At 32.5% G+C, this 18,493-nt stretch overlaps 1 protein-coding gene across 23 annotated transcripts in view; it reads right to left on the bottom strand.

Annotated features, from left to right (window-relative positions):
- The window catches only part of cnc (NFE2 like bZIP transcription factor cap-n-collar), a 258,184-nt gene that overhangs the window by 2,516 nt on the left and 237,175 nt on the right, over positions 1-18,493 (bottom strand). For 20 of the 23 annotated variants that reach the window (XM_073959460.1, XM_073959457.1, XM_073959458.1 and 17 more), the window contains 3 exons: positions 15,936-16,325; positions 15,777-15,873; positions 2,288-3,570 (listed from right to left, as the gene is read on the bottom strand). In XM_073959460.1, coding sequence (XP_073815561.1) covers positions 2,288-3,570; positions 15,777-15,873; positions 15,936-16,325 — 1,770 coding nt within the window. Of the gene's footprint in view, positions 1-2,287; positions 3,571-3,644; positions 3,855-11,241; positions 11,919-15,776; positions 15,874-15,935; positions 16,326-18,493 lie in introns of those variants that run through there. The other 3 variants (XM_073959467.1, XM_073959466.1, XM_073959468.1) reach the window with 3 other exon arrangements.

The following is an 18,493-nucleotide window of genomic DNA, read 5'->3' as shown; positions in this document are numbered from 1 at the left end:
ATGTGGATAATATTAAAACCAGTGGGTCATTGGTGAACGTCAACTTTGGCCATATGTGTGATTTTTTGTTCACCAATATCAATAATTTTAAACACTATGGACTATTTATTCACCAATGTGGATAGTTTTTACACCAATGGTAAATAAGTGAATATTTTATACACCAATGTGGATAATTTTTATTTCAGTGGACCATAGGTGAATATTTTATTCACCAATGTGGATGAATTGTATACCCAAAAGTCATTTGTAAAGAATATATGTGGGAAATTTGTACAATAACGGGCCATTGGTGTATATTTTTAAACCAATGCACCATTGGTGAACATTTATACTTCCGCTATGGATAATTTACCATTCACACTGGATAATTTCTTCATCAATACACAATTGGTGAACACTTTATCCATCAATGTGGATATTTTAATGTACACATTAACCATTAAGGGCCTATAATGATCCAACGTGCATTATTTTTACACCAATGGGCCATTGGAGTACATTTTATTCGCCAATGTGGATACTTTTTAAATAAATGAACCATTGGTGAACACTTTATCAATCAATGAGTATATTTTAAGTTTCTGTAGTGGTCCAACGTACATTATTTTGTCACCAATGGTGAACACTTTTATTTTCGATATGGATAATTTCTTCTTAAATAGGCCATTGGTGAAACTTTACGAGCCAATGTGGACAATTAAAAAAAATGGACAATTGGTGAAAAAGTTATACATACATGTTGGCATTTTAACGTGTACATGTACATTATGCGCGAATCTGGATCATTTTTATTTGTATACTAACCAACAATCGGTGAATCGGCGAACTTTTTTACTTCCGATATGGATAATTTCTTCATCAAAATTTTCAAATCAATCGGTCATTGTTGAGCATCAATGATGGAGTTTTTGTACACCAATGTGCATAACATGGCCATATGTCTGATTTTTTGTTCACCAACGTGAATAATTTTAACAACCATGGACTGGTGATTGACAATTTATTCACCAATGTCAATGTGAATCATTTGCACTGCAAACGACCATTGGTGAACATTTTATCTAATAATATTGCTTAATTTTACACTGGGCCATTGGGGACATTATATGTGGATAATATTAAAACCAGTGGGTCATTGGTGAACGTCAACTTTGGCCATATGTGTGATTTTTTGTTCACCAATATCAATAATTTTAAACACTATGGACTATTTATTCACCAATGTGGATAGTTTTTACACCAATGGTAAATAAGTGAATATTTTATACACCAATGTGGATAATTTTTATTTCAGTGGACCATAGGTGAATATTTTATTCACCAATGTGGATGAATTGTATACCCAAAAGTCATTTGTAAAGAATATATGTGGGAAATTTGTACAATAACGGGCCATTGGTGTATATTTTTAAACCAATGCACCATTGGTGAACATTTATACTTCCGCTATGGATAATTTACCATTCACACTGGATAATTTCTTCATCAATACACAATTGGTGAACACTTTATCCATCAATGTGGATATTTTAATGTACACATTAACCATTAAGGGCCTATAATGATCCAACGTGCATTATTTTTACACCAATGGGCCATTGGAGTACATTTTATTCGCCAATGTGGATACTTTTTAAATAAATGAACCATTGGTGAACACTTTATCAATCAATGAGTATATTTTAAGTTTCTGTAGTGGTCCAACGTACATTATTTTGTCACCAATGGTGAACACTTTTATTTTCGATATGGATAATTTCTTCTTAAATAGGCCATTGGTGAAACTTTACGAGCCAATGTGGACAATTAAAAAAAATGGACAATTGGTGAAAAAGTTATACATACATGTTGGCATTTTAACGTGTACATGTACATTATGCGCGAATCTGGATCATTTTTATTTGTATACTAACCAACAATCGGTGAATCGGCGAACTTTTTTACTTCCGATATGGATAATTTCTTCATCAATAGACCATTGGTGAATATTTTATGGGGAATGTGGAACATTTTTACATAAATGGACCACTGGTGAACCTCCAAAGGGCTACGTAAATCATTTTAACACCAATGGACCATTGGTGATGTACACTTTTACTTCCGATAAGGCTAAATTGTTCTCAAAGGTTCACAAATGTGGCTAATTTTTTTCTCTTGATAAACCAAACTCCTCACATAGCCTAATCACCACTGTCAAATTATGCAGCAAATTATTCACCACACTTCGTAACTCTATTTACCCCATATTATAAATATATTGAATTCCATTTTTCTTGATACTTACTTGAAAGATATGCCTGTGCAGAGCACTGAATTTATTCGAAACCCTTTTGCGTTCGGCAAACAAACGATCACGTTGCGCATTCAGCTCATCTTTGCGGCGACGCACCTGCTTAACTTCATCTTCCAGCGAGAGGATTTGATCCAGCTTACGCTTGCGACAATTCTGAGCAGCTACCTTATTCTTGCCACGACGACGTATATCACGAATCAATGACAGCTGATTTTCACTCAAATCATATTTGGATAAACGTTCATTGAACTCGTCCATGGGCAAGTTAATAATATCGCAAACTGGTATGGGAATGTTCATGGCCCGGGCACGTTTTTCATCGCGTGTCAAATAGGTTTCCTCCTCACCGCCACTACCACTGCTGCTATTGTGGCTAGATTTGGCGGATTTGGTGGAGGATGATGTGGAGATTTTCTTGTCACGTTGTTGAGGGCGTGGCAAGGAGCCGGTACCCTGTGGCAAGGTATAGGTGTGATTGTGTTGTACCAATTCGTGTGGGGTACGGGGTGTGCGTAAAGAGAAATCAAGCGAATAGGCTCCTGGACCATAGGCATGATGATCTTTGCCCAAGGCTGGCCCACCCATGGCACCATTATCCAAACCATGACCGCCCATATTTTCATGTAGACCAGCTACCGGAGGATAAGCTTCATATTCATATTTAATGCTGTGAGCAGGTCCACCATGTACCAGGGTACCAACATTATTGCTGCCAGCTGTGGCACCATTGGCTGCCGAAGCAGCACCCACATTACCGGCTGATGGTTGTTCATTTAAAAATCTCTTGCCAAACATGTGATGTTTCTTTTGAGCAACTGGTGGTTGGCGACTACCATCATTTAGGCGATTATTGGTAGTTGAGTTGTTGTAACTGTAGTCATATGGCCCGCCATATTTACCCTGATGATAATCCTGGGCGGAATCACTGCCCTCACCCCATTCACCATCCGAAAGTGAGGGTACACGTTCTGAGCCCATAGAACTGACAGCACTATCACTGGAAGCATCTAAACGATCTGCACCGCCGGCACCGACAGCTTGAGCTGCTGCGCCGGTGGTATTCATCAATTCGTTTGTCATGCCGGGTGCGCCTGCAGAGGCGGCCACGTTACTGGCGGCGCTCATTGAAAGACCAGCAGTTGTGGAACCAGCCGTTGAACCTCCTGTAGCTGTGGTGATGGCACCAGCAACGGCATGACCAGGGCCAGTGGGTAGGCCCAAAACAGATGAATTATTGCTGGTACTGTTGTTGACATCGACCATGCGGCAAAAACCTGGAAAAGTAAAAGAAAGGTTTTGGGTTAGTAGAGACTCTTTAATAGGGATTTATTTGTGAAATGTTTCCTACCACCCCAAAGAGGAAAAGTGGTTCCTAATGTCTTCATAACTCACGTAATTTGTGAATGTGTTAGAAAAAAAATTAAGTACAATATGCAAACTAAAATATTCAGCTAACGGTAGCCGTCAAGTCTAATACTCGCATCACTGCCCTGTGAGTGCAGAAAAACTACCATCTATCAAGGTAAAGGAAGTTTTCACTGCCAACCCCAACTGACTCAGCATAAAAAATTCCCAGTTTCATTGATTTCAATTTCATTTCAAAAAAGTTGTTCGTTTTAACGAACGCAAAATCATTCGGTTGTTTTGTTGTTCTGATGATAACGCCGCTTATATAGCAAAAAAAAAAAAAAAATTGTATGTACACATACATATATACATATTTATATATATTGTGTGTAGGTATATTGCAGATATGAATTTGTGTATTTTTTATTTATTTATTTGCAAAACAAAAAGAAGGTGAGTAAGTGAATATGAGTACGTGACACTTATTATGCCATATACCTCTAGCTGCCGTTATACTAATTCTCCACACTTCTAAAATACATTTTCATTCAATTCTTATCGGCAATTTTATGGCATTTTGGTTGTTTTTTTTTTTTCTTTTTTTGCCAACATTGAAATAGTGTCAAGGGTAAGGAAGAGATATCTCGATATCGTAGTTTTATTTATGAGCCTATTATTCTCATCGTTTTTTATGTAATCGGTTGGTCGTCACTTGTTTTTTTTCAAAATCTCTTAAGGAATGGATTTGCTTTTGATTTTCCTGATTATACATACTTTAAATGTAAATGTTATTACCTTAAGCTTGAATGACAACTTAAATCTACTGGATTTGCTAAATCAAGCATAGTCTAAACGTATTGTTATTCAGTTTACACAAAATTAATTGAATAAATAAATAAACGTTTCACACGTTCCCTAGATTTCCCTTACATTACAACTAGTAGATATGGCAACCCTGTAGATAAATCGGCACTCAACGGTAATTTATTCTCACCACGGCTTTAATTGTCAAGGTAAAAAAATCATACACAATTTGTGGGAAACAGCTTCTATTGAAAATATAATTTTATTTATTATTAATTTTAGATTTTTAAAGACGTTAATGTTATTAAAAGTAGTGTAAAAAAACAAACGAATTCTTTGTCGGTGTTTTTATAACGGTTAAAAGAAGTGAATGAGGCAAAGTGTCAAATTCTTAAGTAACCGGGCGACACAACAAAAGCTCTGTTCCCTTATGTGCAAGAATCTTCAAGTTTTACAACTTTTTACTCGAAAAGCGTTCCTTTACTTCAGACACCATACAATTCACATGGAAGCAGATTACAACTTTTGCTACTTTTGCCGGTTCTACCACTTTCAAAAGTAAAGGAACAGACCAAAATTTCACAGATTAAAAGAAATGCTATGTAAAAATGAAGAAGTAAAAATACATGCATAAAAATCATTGAAAATCTGTAAAACCCCCAACAAGCTGTAGCTAAATCATAAAATGTATCAAAAGAAATTCATTTCCATCAAATTGTATCACTGAGTGAGAAAAGAAACAAAACAAACAAACCAATGATTTCAGAGTAAAGAACCGCACAGTTGTGAATAACGGCATGCGCGACAAATCAAGTTTTCACCGCCACAATCAGTGACTTTGTAGTCTTGTATATAAATCTTGGACGACTAATAGTACGTTTACATATAGCCGAATTTAGTAAATCCACTGAATTTCAAATGCCAATTCCATTGAGTATACGTCAAAAATTCTCATTGTGTAGGTTAACCCTGCAAAAAGCTCTAATGTAAATGGAGTTTAAGTTATAGTAACACCCGTAAACCACTTAAAAAGTTGCATAAAACACCAGCAAGGTGTCCTTGTGTTCCTTAGCGACAACATGTCAAAAAATTCTCCACAAAAAATGCATTTCAATCTGGGTGTATTTCTCAGAGCAAAAAATGCATTTCAATGAGAGCATTATTTATGTCATTCAAAGAATCAGTCAAATGAATGATGACTCCTACATTGGCCCATCTCTCAGAGTAAAAAAAACAATCTTTCTCATTGCGAGTGTTGGTTTTATTGTTGTTTTGTTTTTCTTTAGAGAACCAGTCAAAAGAACGATGACTCAGCATTTTATAAATAGTAAACAGCGCAAAATAGGTATCACAAAAAAGACGAAAAAACAAAACAAATGACAAAAGCAACAATGTGCAATTCGAGCCAAATGAATAAACAAACCAGGCACAGTGGTGTGAAAATAAAAAATATATAAATTAATTGAACATATACAAATATTTGAAATAAGAAAGAATAGAGGCACAAAAACGGATGTACATCAGTACATTTAGGGAATTGTGATTTTGCAAGAAATGACAACTAGGTGGCGTTGCTTTCGATGCCGTTGATACTCTTTCGAACGAACAACGATTTTAGCTCTGTTCCTTTAAGTTCAAGAATCTTCAAGTTTTACCACTTTTTACTCGAAAAGCGTTCCTTTACTTCAGACACAATACAATTCATATGTGAGCAGTTTACAACTTTTACTACTTTTGCCGGTTTTACCATTTTCAGAAGTAAAGGAACAGACCATTTATGTGACAATTGAATTAAGTCGTATGCCACACGCTGAAACTTGCGCTGAAACTTTCCCATTTTATAGGGGTTCTTAGATCGAGTTAACCCACTACAGCAATTAAAAAAAAATACTCTACTATAGAAGTCGATCTAAGAGCGCAAAATTTCATGAAATTTATTTCGCCGTGTGGTAGGGGACAAAGCTAATGATTGGACCACAGAAAAACGGAACACGGTATAAACAACAGATTTTAGTTATGTTAACCTTATTTACACTGGCACCTAAATAAAATGTTTTTAGAAAATACGTAATTTATCAGATATTTAAAGGAATTTACAACATAAATGATGCATTTTATTAAAGCTTTACTTGTTTAAAAGGTAAAATTAGGAAGAGTAGTGAACTGTTCTTATATAAGTGGATTCTTTGACGTTAAGGAACAGGGCGTTGGGGCTCATTATCATGATATCTCTTATTTGATATATTAAAATTTGGTGTCAAATAAATCAGTAATAGGTAGTATGTTTGCATATAACCGGACTTAATAAACCCACTGGGTTTCAAATGTCAATTCCAATGTTTATACGACATATAAATCCTCATAATGAAGGTTAACCCAACAAAAAGCTCTAATGCAAACGGCGTTCCGTTTCTTATCGTAATAAATTCTTAAGTTATTTTCAAACTTATTTAATTTGTTGCTTAATTTTGAATTACTGTGCATTAGCAATGATCTCGCATACAGCATTTTAAAAAATATATATACATACATATTTACATCAATGCCCGCCACCTTATATTTTTCTATTTTTTTATGAATGCTTGTTGTTATTGTTTTTTTGTATATTTTTTATATATACAAGCCAAGAACTCGATTGCCTAATAGTCTCTGAACTTTATAGCAGCAGCAAACACAATCAACGCAATAACAACATCGAAAATGATGACGCTATAATGCAGAGATGAGTGTGAACCAGAGAGACACAGGGCAAGAATTAAAAAAAAACGTGTTGTTGGCAAATTCAATGCAAAATAACAAAATAAAATAAATAAAAACACAAAGAAAAAAAATAAGAAAAAATGAATTAACAATAGCAAGATCGTTAACAAAATGAATGACTCAAATGTTGTATATGTATGTAAATATATTTTTTGTGTGATTATAATACGTAAAGAATTAGGTGAGAACGTTATGAATACGAATGTTGAGGACCACAACATGAGGTATACATTTGTGAGAAACTTTTTCTATTTAATACTCTATCCAGAGTCTGAGACAGGGAATGCTGCGTGCCAATTTGGCAAAATGAGAACCTCAGAGTACCTTCTGTGTTTGTTTACTCTGGATAAAATACCGTAAATAACCAAATTTGGTAGTTTGGTGAATATTTGAATTCTTTTTATCTAGGCTAAATGTCTAAATTATGAACACAAATTAGATGACTAATACGAAATTGTAATATAGCCGCATTTACATCTAATGCTCAATTTACTTCTATGAGATTTTATAAAACATGGGTCATTTAAGTTGTCAATTCCATTGAATATCTGTTAAATCTTTGAATTAAACGACGTATTTGCCCCAAATACTTTTTTAAATGCAAGTGTAAAGTGAGTTTATGACAATAATTAAATGGGAACGTAATAAAGATGGAGATTCATTCAAATATGTTATTAAGAAGCCAAAAATAAATTAAAAAAAAAATATTTTAAACATTTAGATAAGTATTATGAGAAAATTTTCTTTATCCTGCACGAGTTAACCAAGCTGTTATTCCGAACCCTGACAGTAAGAATGACAAAAAATAACACACACAACAAAAACGTATACAAAAATTATAAAATAAATAATAAATAAGAAAGTAACAAGGTCGATCACTCTCATTGTCTAGCAAAAAAGCATAAACACTCAAAACAGCAACACGTTTTTGATACGGTTATAACCACCTATATAAAGTATATGTATACAGTGGTGGGTGAAAAAATTGGGACACTAAAGAAAATATTGCTTCAACATTCACCTTTCACATAACTTCGAAAACAACTTTGTTTAAAAGTTTTAACTAAATTGAAAAAAATTTTGATGACAATAATCACATATTTTAACTAAAACGGCTCGCGGAAATTGCAGATAAGCGCTAAATAATAAAAAAGCTTATCTTAAGGAAAAACCTGCAGAGAAATTCTAACAAAATGATCCACAATGCAATCAACTACGGCAAAACGGGGATACGTGATACGCAAGAGCAGAACGAACAAGTGCCTTAGCACAGTTCGTACATGCCTGAGACAATATAATTTAAAAGCCTGTAGTCCAAGAAATGCGAAACATATTACCAAGCGTATGAAGTTTGCTATTTGGGAAGCAAAGAGATGGAGGAATATGTTGTGGTCGTATGAGGGAGAAAGGTGGTTTTTGTATTGTGAAAAAGGTTTTCGGTCATACGTAAGACGACAAAAATAATTTAACATGGAGGAACAAGTGCAAAGCCATAGGTTGATTCTATTATTATGGAGTTGGTCCGATACACTGGACAAAAACAATAATGAATCAATATGTTTACGACAAAACATTAAAAAACGTATTGTGCTACCATATGCTAGAGAAGATATGTTGTTGAGATGGGTCTGCCAACAAGGTTATGATCCTAAATATACCAGCAAGAATGCTAGAGAATGGTTCGGAAGAAATTCTGTGAAGGTTTACGATGAAATATTAAAAAGTGTAATGCACTACACCATATCCTAGGAGAGATGCCGTTGATATGGGTCTTCCAACTCTAAGCATACCAACAAGAAGGCTATGTAATGTCTAAACAAATTCTGTGAAACTTTTGGACTGGCATGTGCAATGTCCTATTTATTCTAAACCGACTGGATTTGCTAAAACAAGCATAGTCTATACGGGGTATAATACCCCGGTTACACTTAACAGGATTAACCCAGTGGGTTTGGGTTTCAAATGTCAATTCCATAGCGATTTATTTCGATTTATTTTACATATATTGTATGAAAAGGACAACTTATAGTACGTTTAGACTATGGTGGATTAAGCAAATCCAGTCGATTTAACTTGTCATTAGGTCTGTACGATAACTTCTGTACGCAAGTAAGAAGTACTTGCAAGTACTTAGCAAGTTCTCAGTAACATCTCTCCACTTATTTTACTCTCTCGAAGCTAAAAAGTTGTAGAATGTTATCGAACAACAATATTCAAAAACTTGCAAGAAGCTGATTTGACAAACAATAAGTTTGGCGGATAAGATTTAATTTAACAATCGAAGATTGTTTACGAAAATTAGCGTTGTTTCTTTACTTTTTTAATGGAAAATTGCTTTCTTATGAACAGTTTTACCAGAAAAGTAAAGGAAAGTAAAAATGGTAGATCTGGTAGCAATGCCAAAAAGAAACAAAAATTCAATTTTCTTCTTTTATTTCACAGTTTTTAATTTTATTTTGTCAGCGCTCGCCTTTTTCTTCTGTTTTTTGTTCACTATTTTCTTCATTGCCAAATAATCGTCAAAAATATCGAAAAAACAGTTCTGCCATTTTTTACCTGAATAAATTCGTCTGGTCATAGACTAATGAAGACATAGACGTCGGATCACTCAATTTTTCCGCGGTCAAGTCACTCAAACCCGAAAACTCAAAAAAGTTCGAAGACGATTTTTGGGGAAAATTGCAATATTTTCTTGGATATTTTTATCTGAGGATATAGTTCCCTCCCATCAACAACTATCCCCATTTAGTCTTTTGCCAGAACAAAATGTTTGTTAAGTTGTATTTTTTGGCACTTTATATTGAGTTTCTTATTGAACACACTCAATTCGAACATAGTCGGTGAGAGAGTTCCGACGTCTATGTCTTCATTAGTCGAAGTTTTTACCACTTTTTGGGGTTAAGGAACGCTTTACAGGTTAAAAATGGTAACAAATGGTAACCTCAGGTAAGTAAAGGAACACAACTATTGTTTGATTATCCATTGCTACAAAAATAATTCTCTTTCCATATCATAAATTAACGGCTGGCCGTCCACATAGTGTTCCTCCTACTCCATGGATGCGCAGCTTTTGCTGGGATTTGATACCTTAGAAATAAAATAATCACCACAAACTACAAAATAAGTTATTTTACAAAATAAGTCGATTTCCATAATTTATTTAGTTATCTCTCCTCCTTTTTATCTTGTAATTATTTTGATAACCAAATGTTTGTTTATATTTTTGACAAAAATTGCAAAGTGTGCCACAAAATAAGAAAAATTTTGATGCAAAAACGTGTAAGTTCTCAGTAAAAAGTCTCCAAAACTCTCCAAAATTCTCTCACAAGTCTCTCCAAATTCGCTCTCTTTTACTTTACAAGTTTGTTATCGAACAGCATTTTGTAAAAGTTTTTACAAATTTGTACAAACTTTTGGGGTATCGTACAGACCTATTTTCATACAATATCTGTCAAATAAATCGAGATAATGCACTTAAACATGTTATAAGTGTATATTGTAACAGGCGTTTTAAGTCGAATGGATTTGCTAAACCAACCATAGTCTAAACGGGGTAGGTATTTAATTAATTTACAAATATCCGATATTAAAAAAAAAAAATCCTAAAGAACTGTCCGTTTACGAAAAAAAAAACACCTCTACCGTCCTTATTTATTTACCCACCACTGTATTAGTTATAGGTAAATAAATATACCTATGTATAAAAAAAGTCATCATAAAATCTTGTACATATTTAATAATATTGTTTTGTTAGGTTTGTTTTTGTTTTTTAATTTTTTTGTTCTACATTGTAGAATCTACAATATGACCAAGTTATAGATAACACTATACTTTTTCCAACTCTTTAAAATTTACGATTGTGTTTTGTGATTTTATTTTTGCAAAATAAGGCAGAACGACTTCATACTAAAGGAATTTTACATGCATGCTCTCTTTCTACCGATCTCTCTAAGAATTTACTGAGCACCATATAAAACGGCAAAAAATTGGGTTGATGGGTTGCTTGTTTTTGTTGTCATGGTTCGTATTCTCACCTGTTGATTATTTTCGCACGATTAATTTGTATACCTATTCGTTGTTGTTTATCTTAGAATTCTCTTCTTATTATTCTTTTGACACAACAACACTCTCACTTGTTGCTCACTTTTCGATTAAGAAATGATTTATGTATGAAATTTTTCGCTGCTTTTTTTGGTTGCCGGGTTGCCGTTTAATATAATTTATTTGTTTATTTTAACATGAATTATTGTTATCTGTGTTTGGTTTTTTCTTCTTCTTCTTCTTTTTGTAATTGTAGAGAGTAATATGATGAATAATGCAATCTTTAAGATACTATTTGTTTAAATGTTCAAATGCGTAATTCTTCAAGTTTTTCAAATTAAGAATGCAGAGAGATAGAGGAGGTAAACGATTCACACTTGTTGGATTCATGATGAAAAGTAGAGATATGACAATACCACAACTTTGTTTAACCGTTACGCAGAGAATGTATTTGACAATGACTGCGTCATAAATAACAAGCTATGCTCTGTAGTTAAGAACACATTGTCTTAAGTTTGGCGTTTAATTAATTTTGTTGTTGTTCTGTGAAAAAAAGATAATTTTTTTTTTTGGTAATTTTGATAACTGTAGAACAAAAAACAACTACTACGTCAATATTTTGCCGCCGTGTGCTTCTCACTCAAATTTCAACTAATTAATGAAAAAATACAATTTTTTTAGCAAACGAGAATCGTAAAAAGCTCTTCTCACTCACATAGTTTCAAGTTGTTAGCAAGCAGCCAGCTAGCTAGTAGTTGTTGTTGCTGTTGGGGGACCAGCCACCATGAGAATGAATAGAGCGCAGACCCCCACACTTTTGCTTCTCTGCGACGAAAAAAAAATACTTTTAATTTCATTTGTATTTTTTTTGTTCTTTTTCAAAGAATAATTCTTGAGTCATATTTATGTTGTTTTGTTTGGGTAGGGGGTGGAGGAGGTTAGCTTTTACTCATTTATGACTGAAAACTGAAAGCTTCGTTTGGTGATATTGCTAAAGTTGTTGCCAATATTTATCAGAATATAGAATAAAATAAGCTTTTTATAAACTTTTTATGATTTTGTTGGCATTGTTGTTAACTACAACGTTCTTGTTGTTATTTTAAATGGTTATCTTAAAATTCGATACCAGTTGGGTACACATTGGGTTGTTTGTATACAAAAAATTTAACAAAATTGATTCTAAAGGATTTTTGTGAGAGGAATGGTTTGCTGAATTGACTTTTTGGGAGAAAAAAGTTGGCTCCACTCAATTTGCGCCAAGAAAAACCTAAATTCTGAATTCAGTTGATCAGTAAGTTTTTGGAAAGAACGAGTTAGCTTAATAGAGTTTGTGAGTTGAAAAACTATATTTAGCTGAATGAAGTTGTTTGTATAGAAAATTTAGCAGAATTATTTTAGGCATATTTTTGTGATGGGAAAAATTAATGAATTCAAATTGTTTAATTACAACTCTGTAAATTTTTGCTGAATTTAGTTTTAGGTAAGAACAAGCTAGCTGAATGCAGTTTGTATGTTGCAAAATGTTGTTTGTATAGAAAATTATTGTGAATAGCAAATTTAAAATGTATTGAGAAAATCTTAGATGTTTTTAAGCGGATGTTTAGTTTTGAAAAAATTGATAAATTCTGATTGTTTGGCTGAATTGAGTTTTTGGCAAGGACGAGTTAGCTGAATAAAGCTTGTGTGAGGTGCAAAAAGCAGCTGAATTTAGGAAATGTTAGCTGAATTAAGTTGTTTGTATAAAAAATTTGCTGAATTGTTTTTAAGTGAGTTTTTTTGTTGAAAAATTTATGAATTATGAATTTTTGATTAAATAATTGGCTGAATTGAGTTTTTATGAAGAAGGAAATTGCTGAATGCAGTTTGTGTGTTTTTGCAAAAAGTAGCTGAATTGAGAAAATGTTAGCTGAATGAAGTTCTTTGAATGGAAAATTAAACTGAATTGTATTCATGCACGTTTTGTGTGGAAAAAGAAGCTGAATTTCGATTTTAGTACCAAATATTAAGCTGAATTGAGTTTTTGGGAGGAAAGAGTTAGCTGAATTGAGAATTGATGAATTTGTTTACAAGTTTTTGGGAGGAACGATTTAGCTGAATTGAGAATTGATGAATTTGTTTACAAGCATTAGCTGAATTGATTTTTAAGTGAGAGAAAATTGGGATTTTGAGTGGAAAATGTAGCTGAATTTCGACTTTGTTACCAAATATTCAGCTGAATTGAGTTGCTGACAAAAAAGCTAGCTGAATTATATTTGTGTAAGGAAAATGTTACCTGAATTTAGTTTATAAATATACAAATATTCAGGAGAATTGAATTTTTGACAAGAAAAATCTAGATGGTTTCTATTTGCGCAACGAAAAAGTTGGCTAAATTCAGTTTTTTTAAATAAAAATTTTGGTTAGGTTGTAGAAAAATAAATCAGATTTAAGTTAATAATATGTAAATTTCTGCTGAATTGGTTGTAAGCGGAGATCAAATGAATTTTTTGTGGGGAAAACTTAGCTGAATTTCGATCTCGTGTGAGTAAAGTAGAACTTTGTGAAGAAAACGCAGCTGAATTTCAAATAAATTGGGGTTTTTTTGAATAAAATGCTAGCTGAATTACATTTTGTAGCGGAAAAGTTAGCTGAATTTAGTTTTTCAGATAAAAATTTTGCTTTGTGTGTAGAAAAATCTAACAGAGTTCAATTGTGATATGTAACTTTTAGCTGAATTGATTGTAAATGAAGATCAAAAGAAATGTTGTGAGAAAAACGTTGCTGAATTACAATTTTGTGATTAAATTATTGGCTGAATTGACTCTTTTGGAGAAACAAGTTAACTGAAGGCAATTTTAACGGACAAAATGTTAGCTGAATTAAGTCGTCTGTGTAGAAAACTTAGCTGAATTGCTTTCAAATGAAGTTTAAGTGAATTTTTGTAAGAAAAAAGTTGCTGAATTTTGGTTTTGTTATGAGATTAAGTTGTTTCAACATATAAAAATGTTGCTGAATTTAGAGGCAAAATTGTCGGCTGAATTGATTTTTAAGGTAAAGAATTTGTTGGTACGCAACATCCAGCTGAATTCTCTGTATGTGAATATCTAAATAGTTTTTGTGAGGAAAACGTTGCTGAAGTACACTTTTGTGATTAACTTATTGACTGAATTGACTCTTTTGGAGAAACAAATTAACTGAATGCAATTTTAACGCACAAAATGTTAGCTGAATTAAGTCGTCTGTGTAGAAAACTTAGCTGAATTGCTTTCAAATAATGTTTAAGTGAATTTTTGTAAGAAAAAAAGGAGCTGAATTATGATTTTGTTATGAGATTAAGTTGTTTTTATATATAAAAAATGTTGCTGAATTGAATTTTAAGGTAAAAAATTGTAAGGTAACGACTTTTAAGGTAAAGAATTTAGTCGAAAAAAAGTGGTTGAAAATAATCGTGGCTGTTGGTACGCAACATCCAGCTGAATTGTTTTTGTGAGGAAAACGTTGCTGAATTAAATGTTTGTGAATAAAATGTAAGCTGAATTAAGACGCTTGAAGTTTAAATGAACTTTTGTATGAAAATTATTTCCTGAATTATGATTTTGTTAGTATTAAGTTGTTGGTAGAAATAAAAGTTTTGTTGAATTTAGATATTGAGGTAAAACTGGTGGCTGAAATGAATTTTGTGCGAATAAAAATCTTGGATGAATTATGTTATTGGTGTAGAAAATGTAGCTGAATAAGGTTTATGTGACGAATAAATATGTTTTGGTGGCAGACATTTGCTAAATGTTATATTTCGGCAAGAAATAGTTAGTTATACCTTTGCTGAATTAAGTTTTAATGTGAAAAAAAATTGAATTTTATTTTTTTTTTATAAAAAATTAAGTAAAATTGAGATTTTCTGTTTTTTAACGTCTTTGAAAAAATGTTTGCTGAATAAATAATAATAATTGCGGTATTGAAATTATGTCGACTAAATTAATATTTCGTATAAAGTTTTGAGCTGAATTGAAAGGTTTTGTGATAGGTTATTGATGTACTGAATTGGAAAAATATATAGCTCAATTGATATATTCACTTTTTTAAATAATTGTTAAAGTTTTGTCTGCTGAATTAAAATTTTGTACGAAATTCTTTGCAAAAATTTTAATTCTGCCAGAATTTTGCAGCTTCAATGGATTGAAAAAATGTAGCTGAATTGTTACCTCCTTTCTTGAGGAACATTTTTGTTTCAATTTAAGATGCTGAATTGAAGTTTTATTGGCTGGATTAAGACTTCTTACAGAAAATGTATGCTGAATTTAATTTGTTTGCTTTGAATTTTAGATTTCTATAAAAATTTTTATCTGCTGAATTAAGATTGCCTTGTAAAGACCATGCTGAATTCGAAAAAATGTAGCTGAATTGACATAAATGAGAACAGAAGGAACTTTTAGATTTGAATATGTATATACTTATTTCAAATTGTCGATTCATTTAGTTTCGAAATATTGCGACTTTTTTTTCCTAAAACATATCTAATTTTTTTTACAATTAGAAATTCTTTACTTACTGTCATTAACATTCATATCCATAAGATGTAAATCTTCATCATTTAAAATGGAATTGATAAAACCATCTGTGGTGTGATTCATATCTGAAGAGGCGTTCTGAAAGAAAAGCAAATGGAAATTAAAAACTTGCCTAAAATTTGTCTTTATAACAATCTTACCGAATAGTACATCATATCGTGTTCCATTTTATAGGCACCACCCACTGCACCGGTGACATCTGAATCATGTGTGGAGTTGGTCAAATGCATGCTGGAGGAAACGGCTGAACCCAAATTATGGCCATAGTGGGGTTGTGTGGAGCACAAATCACCCAAAGAGGCATTGGGATGTAACATAGCAGCAGCATGATGATGATGGTGGGGATGTGGCGGTGGTGGTGGATATTGAGCATGTTGTGGAGCACTTTGATATGTGTATGGGTGGGTGGGATAGTGGGGATAGGGTGACATTTCCGAAACACCACCTACAACACCCATGGGATTGAATAAACTGGCGATATCCTGTAAACGTTGTTCCATTGAGACACCACGACTGAGGGGCATGCGACCCTGGAATAAGAAAAATAAATATTGAAATTAAAAATTGTAATTGAATTAGAAAGAGTTAAATAGGATTTGCTGACATGTCCACACAAGGTGTGGGTGCTGAATTCTCTGCTACATTCCCACAGAGTCAGTTAAAAGAGAACAAATATTCTTGTTTTCTTTTGGCCCCTTACTGTAAATAAGTAATCGATCATTTATGTTTGCCACCTCTCCTCATCCTCTTGGGAGGGTAAGAGGAGCAGCAAAACAAACAATCAAATTCAAATAAAACACAACATGAAAAATCCCTCATCGTCGAACAGTCAACAAACCACGAAACATAACCACACGACTGACAAACAAAAACAAATTGAAAATATGAAATGTTGAAGAACGTGAGCATGCGTACGGTGACGGACGGGACCGGTAAGATCATCGACAGCTTCCTGAAGACAAAACAATACTACAGCAGCATACATGGTAATGTAATGTGGCGTTCAAATGACGAGGTAGGTTGAAACAGGATGGGGAAAATAGGAGTAAAAAATAACTGAATTGAGTTTTTATGAAAACAGAATAATGTGTTTGTCGTAATGAAAGTCTTGTTGAAGTGAATCATTGTATGAAAATGCTTGCTAAATAATGTTTAGAAGCGAAAATAGGTAGCTGAATTGAGATTTTATATAAAAAAATAATTGTCTGTATAAAGAAAAGTTTACAGATTGAGCTGTTTTAGACAAAAAAAGGTTTGCTGAATTTAGATTTTTCTGAAAATATGCGAAGCAAAATTACTTGAATGAGAAAATTTTAACTGAATTGAACATTTGCATGGTAAAAATCTTAGCTGAATTGATTGCTTCGGTAAAAAAGGTAGCTGAATAAAAGTTTAAACGGAAAAAATACTAGCTGAATTGATTGCCAGCATAAAAAAGTTAGCTGAATATAGACTTAAATACATCAAAATGCTTGCTGAATAATGTTTAGAAGCGGAAATAGTTAGCTGAATTGAGTTTTTATATAAAAATAATGGTCTGTATAAAGAAAAGTTTACAAATTGAGCTGTTTTAGACAAAAAGGTTTGCTGAATTTAGCTTTTTCTGAAAATATGTGAAGCGAAATTACTTGAATGAGAAAATTTTAACTGAATTGAACATTCGCATGGTAAAAATCTTAACTGAATTGATTGCTTGGGTAAAAAAGTAACTGAATACAAGTTTAAACGGAAAAAATACTAGCTGAATTGATTGCCAGCATAAAGAAGTTAGCTGAATATAGACTTAAATACACCAAAATGCTTGCTGAATAATGTTTAGAAGCGGAAATAGTTAGCTGAATTGAGATTTTATATAAAAATAATTGTATGTATAAAGAAAAGTTTACAGATTGAGCTGTTTTAGAAAAAAAGGTTTGCTGAATTTAGCTTTTTCTGAAAATATGCGAAGCGAAATTACTTGAATGAGAAAATTTTAACTAAAATGAACATTTGCATGGTAAAAATCTTAGCTGAATTGATTGCTTCTGAACAAAGGTAGCTGAATAAAAGTTAAAACGGAAAAAATACTAGCTGAATTGAATGCCAGCATAAAAAATTAGCTGAATATAGACTTAAATACATCATAGAGTAACTAAAGTGAACTATTGTATGAAGTTGGTTTGCTGAATAACATTTTTATGTGTAAATGGTAAGCCGAATAGCGGAAATATTTAGCTGAATTAAGTTTTTTTAACAACATTTTTAGTTTCCAATAATTTTTATAAATAAACCTTTACACATTATGCTTTTTTAAAATAAAAAGTTTGCTGAATTTAGCCCTTTATTTATTTTATTGAGAAGATTTGGCTGAATTGAACCTTTGCATGTTAAAAATGCTAGCTGAATAGAGATTTAATAACGGATATAATATATTTGCTTTGCTGAATTTGGTTCGTTGTAATAAAAAGTTAACTGAAAAAATAAATGCCAGCTGAATTGATTGGAGTGTAAAAAAGTCAGCTGTATAGAGTCTTAAATACATCAAATGGTCACTAAAGTGAATTTTTGAATGATATTGTTTTGCTGAATAACATTTTTATGTATAAATGGTTAGCTGAATAGCGAAAATACTTAGCTGAATTAAATTTCCAAACAAGATCTTTTTGTTTCCAATCATTTTTAAAAAGAAAAAAGTTCGCTGAATTTAAAATTTTACTGA

The sequence above is a fragment of the Musca autumnalis genome, unplaced genomic scaffold, assembly GCF_047663935.1.
Source record: "Musca autumnalis isolate F117 unplaced genomic scaffold, ASM4766393v1 scaffold_1, whole genome shotgun sequence".
NCBI lineage: Eukaryota > Metazoa > Arthropoda > Insecta > Diptera > Muscidae > Musca > Musca autumnalis.
The sequence above is the reverse complement of the archived record's forward strand: the minus strand, read 5'-3'. Positions and strand labels throughout refer to the sequence as shown.